The following is a 15,404-nucleotide window of genomic DNA, read 5'->3' on the forward strand; positions in this document are numbered from 1 at the left end:
CTTCAAACAAGATGGCAATTATGGAGGAAGTAAGATTAAAACAAACCCGTAGGCACAGCCAAGACAATATTATCAATTTCTTTTAAGGCTTTTAGCCAATTTCCTTTGACCGGTAATGCGTACTAAACCTCGCGGCCATTGGCTTATCTCAGCATTGTCCCCATTTCAAATTATTTGGGAATGTGCCCAAGGGAATCGTCATGTGTCGTGAATTGGGAATTCCTTAAAACAAGGATAATAGCATTACTAATGGTATTACCTCCCCACGCCTCACTGGCGGGACACAATATTGTCAAATCGCCTACTCTTAACAAATGTTAATTGCTTCTAGCATTTTTTCAATTTTTCGTTTTCATTAATTTCTAACTATTTGTAAAAATGTTGACAGATGGATAATGAGTCTGAGATACCAAAGGAGACAAGCGAACCTGCTTTTAAAAAACCATATGGTATGTAATCACTAAAGAAACTCATCTTCATTAGGCTCAGGTCAAACGTCGAACTTCACATGAGCCGAAACTTATCACATCAAAGATGACCGTCTTGTTTTCCATTGTTTCAATTAGGTTCGGCTCATGTGAAATTCGACGTTTGACCTGAGCCTAAGAATTTTAATAAGGAGCTTACTTTTATATTGAAGAAAGTTTTGAAGGGGTAAGACGGGAACTTGGATTTGCTTATTTTACCCTGGGAAAAATGGGTTTTAGGTCACTGAGAGTTGGGGGACAGGGGCGTAGGTTACTGAGAGTGGGGGGGGGGGGGGGGGGGGGAGTAGATCACTGAGAATGGAAAGAAACAACAAAATGGGATGTAAATGTTTTTTAAAAAAGTTTCGTATTTAAACGCCGCATGGGAACTGGATTTTGTTACAAAAAATTGGGTGTGAAATGGGATTGGTCCCTTGAGGACCCTCGTAGTTATTAGGATGACTTTATCAGAGATGAAGGTTGCATTCAAATAAATACGAAGAACAGCGCAGACACTAACTGCGCACCTACATCGAGGGATTCCCGCGACATTTCAAAACCAGAACTTGAAAATGAATGGAAAAAACATTGGCTTAGGATATTTTTTATGTAGTCAAAGATGGATCGACTTGGGATTTTTATTTGAAATAACTAATAACGAAATAAAATATAAGTCTAGAGTCTACTTAATCACGAACAATCCAAAGCAATTAGTTCTTGTGGCCGAAAACTTCTCTTTCTGAATAAACCAATTTCTTTCTATTCATGTTCTCAGGGCTCGGTTGTACGAAGCCTGGATAGCGCTATCCGGCGGATAAATCCTTATCCAATGGATAAGTTGATGCTGTTACCCAATAAATTTATCCACTGGATAAGATTTATCCGTTGGATAGCGCTATCAAGGCTTCGTACAACCGGGCCCAGAAGGACTAGAGAAATGGTGACACAAGCCCAAAAGTACTTTCCCAAGTCCAGAAAGGAAAGTTTTCGGCCACAGTCGCTGCTAAAAATTCCGATCGGATTTATTGCGAAACGCTTTCGTCGAAACTTCGTTTACATAAATACGATCATTTGAACTTTATAACAATTAAAGTACGACCCGCGAAGTTTGATGTGTCGTTCGCCGACAAGCATTTAGTCGATGACTGTCAATCAAAGAACTGCAATAAAAAAATACTATCTCGAGGGAAGTTTTAAGCTAAATGAAAGATTTTAATACTCTATTCTCTTACAACTATTTACTTCTCATTTACTCATTTAAATCAGACAATCGTTTTTTAACGCTTTTATATTAAAATACAAGTATTGTACTTTGTCTCTCAGGGAAAGGAAAAGTGGAAGACAACGTTCAGGAAAATAATGAGACCGTTGAAGAAGAAACTAGGGAACATAAATACGAGAGGTAAGATCAATCACAGCCACGTACAACTAAGACCAAAAGGTCTGAAGAATAACTTGTAAGGATTTTTCTGGCATCAGCTAGCCCTGGTCGGCCATAGAACACTCCAGCCCAGGTCAGCATGGAAGACTGGTATTGATGGTTTTCAACCATTCCCAAGAGAATTAAATAAGAAAAGACACGGCGGCCATGTTGGAGGACATAACAAAAGAATTCATTGACAGTTCTTTTGTTAAGTTCCTCCAACATGGCCGCCGTGAAAACCATCAATACAGCTATTTCAAAAATGGTTGGTAAAGGTTTAGTTGCATATTGCATGCCAAGCCAGAGTTGCACTATGGGTAATGTGAGTACCATCAGCGAAAGGTCACAACGGTATGGAATTTTCCTAAACGTTATCTGCACGTTTATGATAATCTTTTCTTATGTGATGACATTGTTTACATATGAATATAATACACTAATTTTAAGCTTAGTATTTAAAGCAACAAACAAGATTCAGCATGCAACAAAAAATTCACGAACCTCTTATGAAATAACTGTATAACAGAAAACGGATACACTCGGCTTCCTGGGGACTTTGACATTGTTATGTATCTTAGTCTTTAAAAACCTAAAGACGTAAAAACTGGTTGTCATACTGTTAGAAAATACAGTTGAAGATAGAAATAGACTATGCATTGTAAGACGACTGCTACATAGTCCTACATTGATTCCTTCAGTTCTACGAATTTCATTGCTTGCGAAATCAACAGTCCTCAAAATACGGAAACGGAAATATTTTTTTCTAGAGAAAAATTGTTTTTTCAAAGTTAGTAAAAATTCCAAATTGACCGAGAAACCACATGATACCAACAATTTTAAACTTGCATTGCAGTGCAAATTACTAAAGGTTAAATGAAGATCTTGGTGAACTATTCACAAACAAATACTCCTAGCTCAAAAAAAAGAAATTTTAAGATCGTGCGAAAACTTTTGATTTTTGCGATTTTACGAGCCCTTCAAGAGGATCAAAAACAGCAAATAGACCATTTTTGCATTAGTCAAACACCGCTGTGTTCCTTGATCACAGACTCGTTCTTACAGGGTTAGCCTCGTTGCAGTGTTTAAATATTCACAAATACCAGCAATAAGGTAAAGAATGCACAACTTCAACAATATAAACACTTTGAAATTCCACGGACCTTGACTGGAATGCATTTAAATGGTACCAACATTGTCGCGATGACGTAACGTGCAAACGAAGAATTCCATACGAAATCGAGGCTAATCATGTAGAGCAGAGAATTCGAAACTGGAGTATTGCCATGGAAAAAACGATACTTTTCTACCCTTCCGAATTGTGTACCATAGTTAGCCCAGCTTATCATTTACTGATAAAAGTCTAATAGTGTTTTATTGACTTCACTTCGACAGGTCTTCAGATCCTAACAAAATATTCGTCAGTAATTTATTGTTTTCTATCACTGAGGAAAAATTGAAGAACAAGTTTAAAGAGGTTTGTATCTATTTGGCGTAATATTTATTATATAGAAACAGTTAACAGTTCTAAATGTTTCAAATACTGATAGGGCACTCCATGGCCCCGCTGTCGTGATACAGCAGTTTTCGTATGACCGTGAAAAGCTCACGGCACGAACACGGTCGTAACACGCTCGTGACACTCTCCATCCAATCAAATACTCAGAACACGGCGCTGACACGAAAGTTAATCACTGAGCCAATTGAAATTCTAGAAAATATCAAGGTCACTCTACGGTACGCTTACGGAACTTAGCTTTTCACAGTTATGCGAAACTGCTCTAAAACAGACACTTATTTACTTTATCTCTAAATACACGACGTACTTTAGGACGTGGAAGTATTAGTATAGGAAATACAATCTAGAATTAATAGACACTCGTAATGTTTTGAAAGTTCTTTAATTGCACTCGCCTAAGGGCTCGTGCAATTACAAGAACTTTCAAAACATTACTCGTGTCTATTAATTTCAAAATTGTACTCGAGATCGTACGATTTTTTGTTTATAGTTCAATCAACAAAATTTCAGGAAAAAAATGCGAAGCCGACGCCGCTTTGTCTATTTGGAGGCCGATTTTCAGTCCATCGCGCAACTGAAATGCATAAAAAAGATTAGTTCTTACGGCTTTAAAATTTTATTTATATGTTTTTAAGTACAAAATGATAGAAAATAATTGTTTTGACATTGTTTTGGCCGTGTTGCCATAGCGACTTAATTGGGTACTCCTACGGAGTACAATTAACGCTATAATTGTACTCCTCTCGACCAATTAGAGTCGAGTAATTTTGTTGAGTGTACTATAAGTGATATAATCCGCATATCATCAAATTAAATACCCTACGTGTCCTAAGAAATCAGGTCAGTATGCTCGAGAGGTACCTGGTTATGCTTTTGAAATTTTACTTCATGCCCGGCCTAGCACAGGGAAATTCTGTGTACTTGTAATCCTCTTGGGATACTTAGGATTCTAATAAGATTCTACCTCAAAAATCTCATTTTCTACTGCATCTGCCCTTTCTTTACATCCATAGTAAGGTGACCCGCATCACCTCAAATTAAATAAGATTCTAACTACTTCCTCTTCGTCTTGATTGTCCTTTAACTACATAGCTTGGCGAAGTGCAGGACGTGCGAATTGTGAAGAACAAAGCGGGAAAGTCTAAAGGATACGCATACGTTGAATTCAAAGATGAGGTCAGTAAATTAAGTGCGATGTGAATCAAGGGTAATACAGCTAATTTTCTACTTCATTCTCGCATTCAGTGAGATTTCGTCTTATTCCCTTGAGAATTATAACTTTTTCTACCAGTAACACTCGTGAGTTAATGAATGAATATTAATAAAACCACGTGGCATTTCGTTTCGACAATCTCCTTTTTTTAACCGATAGAAGATTATAAGAAACATTTCATTTTCGAGTATAAAACTTGACCCCTCGGCTTTAAAGTTGGAGTGTCTGCTCTTTTGACCCCTTCTTGCCTACACTCCCCCTTGCCTTCACTCCCCCTTGCCTACACTCCCCCTTGCCTTCACTCCCCCTTGCCTTCACTCCCCCTTGCCTTCACTCCCCCTTGCCTACGCTCCCCCTTGCCTACGCTCCCCCTTGCCTTCACTCCCCCTTGCCTACACTCCCCCTTGCCTTCACTCCCCCTTGCCTTCACTCCCCCTTGCCTTCACTCCCCCTTGCCTACGCTCCCCCTTGCCTACGCTCCCCCTTGCCTTCACTCCCCCTTGCCTACACTCCCCCTTGCCTACGCTCCCCCTTGCCTTCACTCCCCCTTGCCTACACTCCCCCTTGCCTACACTCCCCCTTGCCTTCACTCCCCCTTGCCTTCACTTCCCCTTGCCTTCACTTCCCCTTGCCCTAATATTATAACTGAAAAAGGGTGATCGATTCCTTACTTCGTACCATCTAGTTTTTCCAAGGGACCATTCAATTTTTATCGTCAATAGATCCTCTTCAAAAAACGAGTAATTCTGAGCTACTTGCCGATTCTATCATATTTCTAATAGTGTTACTATTTTTTCAGTCTCCAGTTCCAGCTGCTTTGGCATTAGATAGAACCAATATGGATGGAAGACCTATGTTTATATCACCGTGCGTCGATAAAACAAAAACCCCAACCTCGTTCAAGGTAAGGTGTTATTATTTACGTCTAAGGCACCGAAAAAAAACGTGTCCACACGTAGCGTTTTCGAATCATTATCGCCCGTTTCATTATCACAGGTTTCTGATAACAATATATTTTTCAGTGGTCGCCCCATTAAGCGTGTACTTGAATTTAAATATCTAGGAATTACTTTTGACGAACATCTTTCATGGAATTGCCATATCCAGTGTATTTTATCCAAAGCTGGCAAAAGGCTAGGTATGCTAGGGCGCATTAGGAATAATTTAACATCGCATTGTGCGAATATTATTTATGCATCCTTTATTCGCCCTGTTCTTGAATATTGTGATACTGTATGGGGGTGCTGTGGCATAGGAAATGCTACATCTCTAGAGAGCCTCCAGCGGCGTGCTGCAAGGATAGTTACTGAAATTGGTGAGAGTAATATAGCCTTAGATGCAGTTAAATGGCCCTCTTTACAAAGTAGGCGGGATGATCATGTGTTTAAACGTGTTAAGAAATGTATCAATGGGAGTTGCCCGCAATTTTTCAAAAATTATTTAACTTTTAACAACGCTATTCATAGTAGAATTACAAGACAAAGTAATATGTTACATTTGCCAAAGGTTAAAACTGAGCTTGCCAAGAAATCATTTTATTATCATGGATGTATTGTTTTTAATAGGTTAAGCAAATGATTTATAGGTCTATTTTATATTTTATGAATTCATCATCATATTTTATTTATATAGCTCTTTGTATTTATAGCTTAATTGAATACATTATTGTAAATATTGCAGATTAATAGTATTATAGCTAGCTCCTTTTAGTGTCTATTTTATATTGTATATTGTGTATATGTTTAAAAGAGCTCCTTCTGATAGCCAAAGGCATTTTGCCACTGACTGGACTACCCTGTTGTTATTTTATTTAAGTTTAAATAAAGGTGTCTATCTATCCAAACGCAATTATTTTCGGTGAAAAAGTTGCGTCGTTAAGGCCAATCCGCAAGGGAAAAAATCCGTTTCCAAATATATCCGGATACGTGTAGGACGCGTGGTTTCCTTAGCAGCGGTCTTAATTGTCGCGGTTCCACTCCCTCAAACTTGTATTGGTTGTAACAAGGTGATTTGATCCCGGTTCCCTGCTAGAAGAGTCAATTTTTATTTGGTATTAAAGGAAGGAGTAGAGACTGCTCGCAGGGATCCGGAATGATCCTGGTTACTCAGCTCGAAATGTCTCACCATTAGCAAAGATTTTTCCTAATAGATTGACATTTTCTTGATGTGATCTCATTTTAACTGAGGGTTTAAAAAAAACATCCAAAATTGATTGTCTTGTCTAAACCTTTCTGAAAACTGTCTCCTCGCTAACCGAACCTTTTTTTTTTTTTTTTGTAAATGACTTTCATTTCAATATGAAAGTAATGAATAATAAATCGTTTTAATTTTGATCATAGCAGGTCGTATTAGAAAGGGATTTTTTATATTTGCACCACGCGCGCCAGCTGTTTGTGACGCGGCTTATCTTCTTTCCCGCAACTTTACCAAATAAGCAATAAGAAGCTAAAATAAGAAGTAATAGAAAGTGCACAATCTTTACTAAAGTATACTGACGCACACTGTCTGATACATTAGCCATTCTTTACCCTTTTGGCTATGCCGATGGGTTCAGAAGTAAGCTCAGTAGCTATACGTATATTGGTAATTTTCAATGGGAATACAAGGATATAGTTCTGTCTGCCTAGGTCAGGTTTTGTTGGATTTCTGGTCCAAACAACCAATTGTCTATAAATTTAAGGGTTTGGTATATGTTTTAGCTTAAGGCTCGAATATAATAACTGGAATTTCAGTAAAGTCCGAACACCCAGTGCACATAAAAATGCGCTATACCGGCAAACTTGGGCTGAAATTGAAAAGGCAGGGAACCAAAAAATGAAGGTTTCAAAAAGTCTCTTATCGCTAATTATATCGTATTTCCCTTTTCATATTTTAGCTCGAAGGTGGCTTTATCCTTTCCTTCACCATATTCCAAAACGAATTTTTCTCTAGTTTGCTTTTTTTACACCAACACCTTTTCCAGACCTACCATTTACATCTTCGATTTCCGCCGGGCGCCGGCAACCAAAATCGATTTTTTTGGTTTTCTCAATATGAACATCCGTACATTTAATATAGGTGATAATATAGTTTCTCGTTCAATTTGGAAGAAAAATTTGCGCTCGTTTGTTTACGGCCTCATGCAATTACAGACTCTTTCAAAAATAAACTCGTGCAAATTATTTCCAAATTGCACTTGAAACTATACCTATACTATAAATAACATACATGAAAAAAATTACAAAAGAAAGAGACGAAAATATGTGAAATATTCAACGCATTAAGCTTAATATTTTATGTGAAATTCGTTCGTTCACAACCAACTACATTCAAATCGATTTTGGTTTCGAATACATGTAATTCGTATAATTTTTTATCTATTTTGAACGAAAAATTGGCTATATGTTTATTGTAAGAAGCTTTTTTTACTGTTAAGTAAATCTGAATCACTATGAATGAAGACATTTGGATTGGCTGACTTTGCAGCTAACTAAAGTTGTAAGACATATATTTAAAAAATTATACGTGACACTAGTTAATGAAAGTGTTCAGAAAACTTTGCGGGTCAGCTTGGGATCTTGTAGACCAAAGTATCGTTTAAGCACTTACCACATCGTGTTTAATGGTCTTGCTCATAGTCTTTTTCGTTTCTGTTTTAGATTTTTCTTTACTTCGGCAAAGAATCGCTCGAGTATTTTCTTTAGTTCGGCTGGCTCATTTCCCTCATTTCCCTCAATTCATGTCATACTTTGTTTCCTTCCCGCTATTTCTTCCATATATTCAGCCATAACGATGTACTCTTACTTGTGTTTTCTTTTTTGAACTGTTTTTTAGTTTTTTGCATAGTAAAATCCGTAAAATCTTTGCTTGCATGCTTTCACCTAAAATAAAATGGCTTCCATTTTCCCCCTCGATTTGCTTCAAATTTTCCTCAAATTTTTCGTCATAAAAATCTGTCATCTTATTGGCTGAAATCATTTTCTATTGTTCATTATCCAATCAAATGCGAGTATTCTGTTTGTAATTTGCACTGTATTACACTTTTCTGCACTTTTTTGCACTTTTTTGCACTGTATTACGTTTTAACAACACTGCTCTAAGCCAATCAGAATTGAGTATTTTTTTCATGTATGTTTTACTTATGTAATATTCCAAATAAAACCAAATATGAACAAATGTCTGGCTGTGGCTATCGATGATTTTTACAGGCATGCCCTCTTTAATAATAGCTACGATTACGAGTATTCCATGTGCAAACTCGCGTCATGCCGGGGCGTTTTGGTGCTAATTCAGCGCGCCGGAGATTAGTTGAGCTCATTCCACGTGATTTTCGCGCGCATCCTAAAGAATACTCAAAAATGAAAACGAACAACAATTTTTATGATTTCATGCAAAAGAATACTTGATGATTGTAAGAGGTTACGCGTTAATACAAAGCCGGCTATAGTTATTAAACTTGTTATGCGTTACTTGAGTTGCGTTTATAGAAACGATATTATTGTGCTTTCGTGCGGCTGCTGCCTTTGAAACAGCCGTCAGTATTAATGACTTAAGTGATCATTTTATACACCTATGTTTTAAAACGTTGTCGGTCGGAGAACGTATAACTCTAAGACCGAAATGAATTGTGGGCTGTAAATGAGCTGTGAATCGTATTCAGTATTATCTAAATATGCCAAGTTTATGCGATGACCTGCTCTAGCGAATCGTCTGTCTAGTTGTTTTAAAACACTCAGACCCCCACAATTCTACTCGGTCTCAGATTTCAGATCTCCAACCGACAACATTTTTTGAAATAGGTGTATACACCTAATCCAAAAAACGTTGTCATCGCCAAAGGCGATAGGCGATAGGTCATTCCGACATGGAAATGGTTTCGTTGAATACAAAGAACATCGAATCAGTCTCAGCACGAAGGTCCATACTCTTGACGAGAATAAGAATAAGAAACACAAGTCATTCCAGCTATTCTTGGATCTTGGAATGACCCATCTCCTATCGCTTTTCGCGATGACAACGGTTTTTTTGAATTAGGTGTACAATATTTTGTAATTATAGCTTGTCTATGTAACGGCAATATTTTATTGTATTTGCATAGTGCCAATATACGTTCAAAAATCATCGCAAGCACTTTCGAGAGGCCGTTCATTAACTGAATTAAGATAAATACTTAATATAAGAATCTTTATTTGTACAAAAGGACTCGAAAAAACGTTCTTTATTGATTTTTAGTAGACTGAAAAATGATTTTATTGAGTAGATATCCAAGCAACGCTTTCGTTATTACTAACTATAATTTATTATTTTCTGATAAATTTATGGTGTGACAATCGAGTAAAATTCTTAGTAATCATGAATTTATGATTTTCTGATAGTTTTGTAACTTGACAATTTCCCTGCTATCAGTGTCTCTCCTCTTTCTCTCCCTTCTTTTAGGCGGGGAGGAAGGAGACTCTGCCAATGTAGAGCGTTTCCTTTGATACACCGCCGTCCACGATTGTGGACGAACAAAACCAGTTTTAAAATCGGTTTTTAACTGGGTACATGTAGTGCGCATAAGCAAATGTAACACACCGTGGCGCCAAACGTTGTTTGACGAGAGCGGCTGTCAAAATCATGACAGCGTTGCTAAGTTACGCCACGCAGGCGCGACAAATATAACATCCTACATCGGCAGAGTCTATTTTTCTCACTCCACCAAAACAAAAGGAAAATAGGCTCTGCTAGCCGGGAACTTGACAATTTGACAAGCTAGTAAATCAATGAGACACTCTTGGTTTTAAAACTTACAGTCTGCCAATATAAAATAAAAAGATTGAGAAAGGACAAACGCTTTTACCGGAATCAAGGCTCAAGAAAAAGTCATTAGAACCCACTTCGTACTTGAGATTTCACTTTAATGTTTAGTTCGTTAAGCTGGCATGTTCAGTAGGAACTACTTGAAATTGTGATATAGTTAATCCTGACTTCAAAGGTGTACTCTAGAACAATAGTTTTCAGTGAAATATGTCACCCATGCACTTTCAGAAGCGTGGGAGATAATCCACTCACATAAACGTACTTTCATATTGTCGTAGCTTGAACAGTTACATGGGATTGTGCGTTTCATTGCACTTGATATCCCAGATGCATTTCTTCCGTTCAATCATGATATTCGATCTCATTTTTATTTGATTTTGTGGCATGGGTGGGTGGCACGGGTTGATACTGACGGCGCTGACTCTCACTACTGTCGGTACAGGTAGTACATGAATTGAGTTTGTTTGTTTGTTTGATGTGTTCTCTCTCTTGCGACGCGATTTTTTTGGGGGGGGTCCGGTTTTCCTCCCTCCCGCGTAAAAATCAACTGTCAGTTTGAGTGTTATGTGTTGTAAATAATGAATGTAGTGGTGATGCATGCATGTGGTGCAAACCTCACGAAAAAGGCCCCTACGGTGAGTCATGGTTGTAAAATATATTTTTTTATACGTCAAAAGAAATCAATTTTTTTTTACTTTACTTTACTTTACTTTATTTAGTGTATTTTATAAAAAGTTTGTACATTTGTGGGCAAATATATATATATATATAAACAACTCAATATTGTTAATTAGACTAGAAACAATGACTTTCAAATGTCTGTTTTTATCATAATATTTTGTTATTCCTGTCACTGATAATGACAGTATAGTAGAACGGTCGAAACATGTCTGGTTACTAAATCTAAACCTAAAGTGTCGTGTTTTCCATGACCAGTTACATTATTATGATATATGAGTGTGGACAATGACATGCCAAATATTAGTTCACTACTTTCAGTTTTTGTCATAAATTTTCAAAAAGTTGAAGGAAAGCTTTTTTTGTTTTAGCTTCGACATACATCTAGATTCTGCGTGTAAAAATTATCCAATCCATGGTAATTTGTTTCACATTTGATTATGTTTAAAAGGAAATTTTTTTCATTAATGAGCAATAATGGCAAAAAGCGCCAAAAACTAGACTTTCGTATGAGCTTTGATCCAAATTTTCGTTTTGGGTTAACACTCAAAACCTTTTTTAGACAGTTAGAAACTGATGTACTATGATAAAATGCCTGTTTGAAGCGGTAGTTTCATTTTGTATATGTACAAAGATGTTTTGTTGCATTTGTGTTAGAATGTTGCTTTGTCAGGCTTTTTTATAGAAAATATACGGGAAATAAGCAAATGAAGGCGTAAACCTCATTTTCGAATAAAATTTTTGCTTTGGGTTAAGACTTTGATTCCATTTTCATCGGTCATCTCCACTTCCAAACAAGTTTCTGAATAATACGATTTTAGCCTTGTACAACAGCCGTTATTCAAGAATATAGTTTTTGGCGCTCACTCCTTGAATACGAAAAGAATTATCTCAATCAATTATGCGTGGAATTCCCTTGGAATATATCGGGATATCTCAGATATCCCTGATTTTTGCCCTTCAAATTAATGATATGTTTCTGACTCATTACATAAAGCTAATTACCTCACAAAAACCCCAGGTTTTATACTACTGCTATGTTTTGGTTTTAAACAGGATTTTCCATCTTAATAGTCTCTTATTAAATCTTTAAGGATGGTGTGTTTTATGTTGGTGGATGTAGCTCTATTAGAAAAAAACTTCGCCCTAAAGGTCTGGAAACTCCTCGAAAAAACCTTCTGAAGTCTTTTATGAATATGAAATAAATACATGGGCTTAAGGCGGAGTTCAATGAAATGAGATACCGGAATAAGTACATGAGATTGATTCTTTTTTTGCAGCTTGTTTTTTGAGGGTAAAGTTTGTCAAAAAATACGAACATATGATAAGGCGTTGAAAGTAGGACAAACGCGCAAAGCGACCACTGAATCATCCTCACGGCACTCCTGATCTTCTGTGATCTTCGTTTTCTTTGCCTTGCTTCTGATACGTTGACAGACCCTTCAGACTTGCTCAGCTTTCTTAGAGTTTGGAATCCGATGAGAAAAACGGATATGTAAAGAAAAACGTAAGTCGTAAAGAGTGCAACTAAGTAATTGAAATAGTGTGGATTGTTGCCGTCGGTTGGGACACAATAGGACTTGCCTTGATGCTTGTGAAGGTCAACCCTGAATAGTTCTACGGCGTAGAGTATAGAAGGAATAATCCAGCACATACTCAGACATATGGACCGCGTAGAATACGACATACCGTTAACTCTAGTCATCGATGTAACTCCACGATATCGCTCTAACGTCATGAAGAACAGGGTCAATGGGGATACCAATAGTAACATAGTACACATGAAGTTCACCATTCTACAGGTCATTCGACCAGGTAAACCTTCGATTTTCCAGTTCCATGTGCCAGAGATCATTTGTTCTGCTATCAGTGTATTCGTTAGAGACGCAAGCAAGATATCGCTGACCGCCATGTTGATGATGAAATAGTTGATGTTCTTTCGCATCCGCTTGTACTTGTACACTGGATAAATTACCAACGTATTCAGTAGAATAGTCACAACTAGAACAGCAATACAAGCTGTAATCTTAGCTGTTCTTGCCGCCCTACCATCGAAACAGTCCTCTGCAGCTTGTAATGTAAAATTTCCCGGTGTTATAGTTGTATTGAAAACACTATAATTGTCAATTGATTGGTAGTTCTGCTCGTCCATGGTATCTCTGTAAAATGAAATGCCTTTGTTTATCAGCAGCTATTTTAACAAGTAAGATCTCCTTTAGCTCTGTCGTGCTTTTGTTAAACGCTTGTTTGCTTTGATATTCAACTTCGTTGGAGTGTAAATCCTCTTATTATTAAGTTAAGTAAAAAATCGGTTAATCCCACATCTGCTTTGTGCTCACATAGATAAAACCTAATTTTCCTTTCCAGAATTCTTATTCTGAGTTTTTAATGAAATTTGTCCGCATATAGCATTTGATCGAGTGTTTTCGTTCGATGGTGGCATCATCGTTCCTTTAAAAACCTCTTTGCTTTCACATGGAGTTTACCAGAATCTCTCCGTGATAATCGGCCTTATAAAACACAACGGAATCACCTTACAGGACTGAGATTACTTGTATTTACGTTAAATAAATGTTAAAACTCGCGGGTTTTTACGACGATCATTAGAAATGTAATTACTTCTTTACTCAGTTGCCGCGTTTTACGTGGATCAGGAAAATGAATTGCAAAACATGGAGGAAAATTGATCAAACTTGCTGTTTCTATTGCCTTTCGCCAGTTACGTCGCAGATGAACGAATGAAACGATGTAACGAATGAAGGATTAAGCGGTGGAGTACTAACCTGTTCTCATAGATTCAAAATTTTTTCGGATCGTTTTTCTAGAAAAAAACACTAAAAATTCGCAGCTGGACTCAATTAATAAAGTAGTCTGCAAACAGCCACACTTAAGACAATTTATATGTCATTTCTCGAAAGAATCGTTCTTTCTTGATTGGAAGGAAACGATTGACTTGAAAATGAAACGTGAATCTTGAGCTGTCTGATTTATTTATCATTCGTGAATTTTGATGTTTACCTAAGCATCTTGGTCACCTGTTTTCACCTCTCGCTTGTAAATTGATTCTTTTCAAAGTCATAAGACAAATGTGGGATGGATTTAAAGCTCTTAATGAGCTCTTGCGTGCGTCATGACAACTTCTAAAATGTATTGCCTATCGTTAAGCTTTTTCCTTACTCTTTCTGTAGAGTTATTTCTTTATTTCTCACCCAACAACAGTACTCAAAACACTTCCAAAGAAAGAGAATTAATCATTAATAGTTAAGAATAATCATTCTTTGCGTAAACGCGATCGGCTGTGACAGATAAGCCTTCGGGGTTTTACTTTAACATTCAAGATAGTATTATCTCAACTTCAAAATCGAGGACCATTACTGTTTTTTAATTAGATGATTATCTTCTTGAGCCACTCGTCTTAAAATTGGCTTACATTTATGCAGATGACTGATTTGAATTAATTAGCAAAAGTACCTTGCAATGCCCAATAGTGTCATATGTACTCTCAGGCCCCGTCCACACTATGCCGGATAATTTTGAATCCGAATTTTTATTTATTGGGTTAGGCCTACCGTCCACACTAGTCCGGGCAAATCCGGAACAATTCTTCCCCGAAAACGAATTTTTTCGTTTTCGATTTCCAGAGTGGAACAATTTGAAAACGCCGGCTAGCCGTATTAGTGTGGACGGAGAACGTTTCGTATCCGGAACTTTTCGAATACGATGATGTCATGATTGTCATGGGAACATGGCGGGAAGGCTAAAAATTCACCGCGGGCTCAATTTCAGCTTCGATGCACATGCTCAGATAAGCAATGAAGTGTTTTTGCCGCCTCTGATCGGACTAGTGTGGACGCGAAACATTTTATCCGTTGTCATGTGTGGACGGAAAACGTTTTTTTCGGTTTCGGTGTGAAAGTTACGGATTCAAATTTATCCGGCATTTTTTCTTTCACAATGCTCAGTATGGTTTCTCCGATCCTCCCTTATCATAGTATTTTCTCAGTATTACTATATTTAGGAGGTTTCCATTTTGTTATTAATTTTCATTGGTATATTAAATTTATAACGTTCATCAATTTTGCAGATGTCATATTTTTCTTTCATTCTCGACTTTCACATCCCCATAATCCTTTGCGTCTTTGGGGGGTAACGAGAGGGTAAAAACCCACTTATTTTGCTGAAGGCTGATCAGACAATGTTGAAAATACCTTGTTTGGTATCCAAAGACAAAATGAAGAAGTAAAAAACAGAAAAAAATAGAAGCTTGAAGACGTTTAAGGTAAATTTTAAACATTTTTTCGTAAGTCAATACATTTTCTGTAAGACCAA

General features: G+C 37.1%; 1 protein-coding gene across 1 annotated transcript in view; it reads left to right on the forward strand.

Moving 5' to 3' along the window:
• The window catches only part of LOC116305737 (spliceosome associated factor 3, U4/U6 recycling protein), a 32,615-nt gene that overhangs the window by 12,836 nt on the left and 4,375 nt on the right, over positions 1–15,404 (forward strand). Inside the window, exons 19-23 of the mRNA XM_089026827.1 lie at positions 389–449; positions 1,791–1,869; positions 3,283–3,364; positions 4,499–4,582; positions 5,419–5,523. Coding sequence (XP_088882953.1) covers positions 389–449; positions 1,791–1,869; positions 3,283–3,364; positions 4,499–4,582; positions 5,419–5,523 — 411 coding nt within the window. The remainder of the gene's footprint in view (positions 1–388; positions 450–1,790; positions 1,870–3,282; positions 3,365–4,498; positions 4,583–5,418; positions 5,524–15,404) is intronic.

Source organism: Actinia tenebrosa, unplaced genomic scaffold (assembly GCF_029948245.1).
Source record: "Actinia tenebrosa isolate PJP-AT-01 unplaced genomic scaffold, QUT_ActTen_1.0 PGA_scaffold10__47_contigs__length_13832649, whole genome shotgun sequence".
Classification (NCBI taxonomy): Eukaryota; Metazoa; Cnidaria; class Anthozoa; order Actiniaria; family Actiniidae; genus Actinia; species Actinia tenebrosa.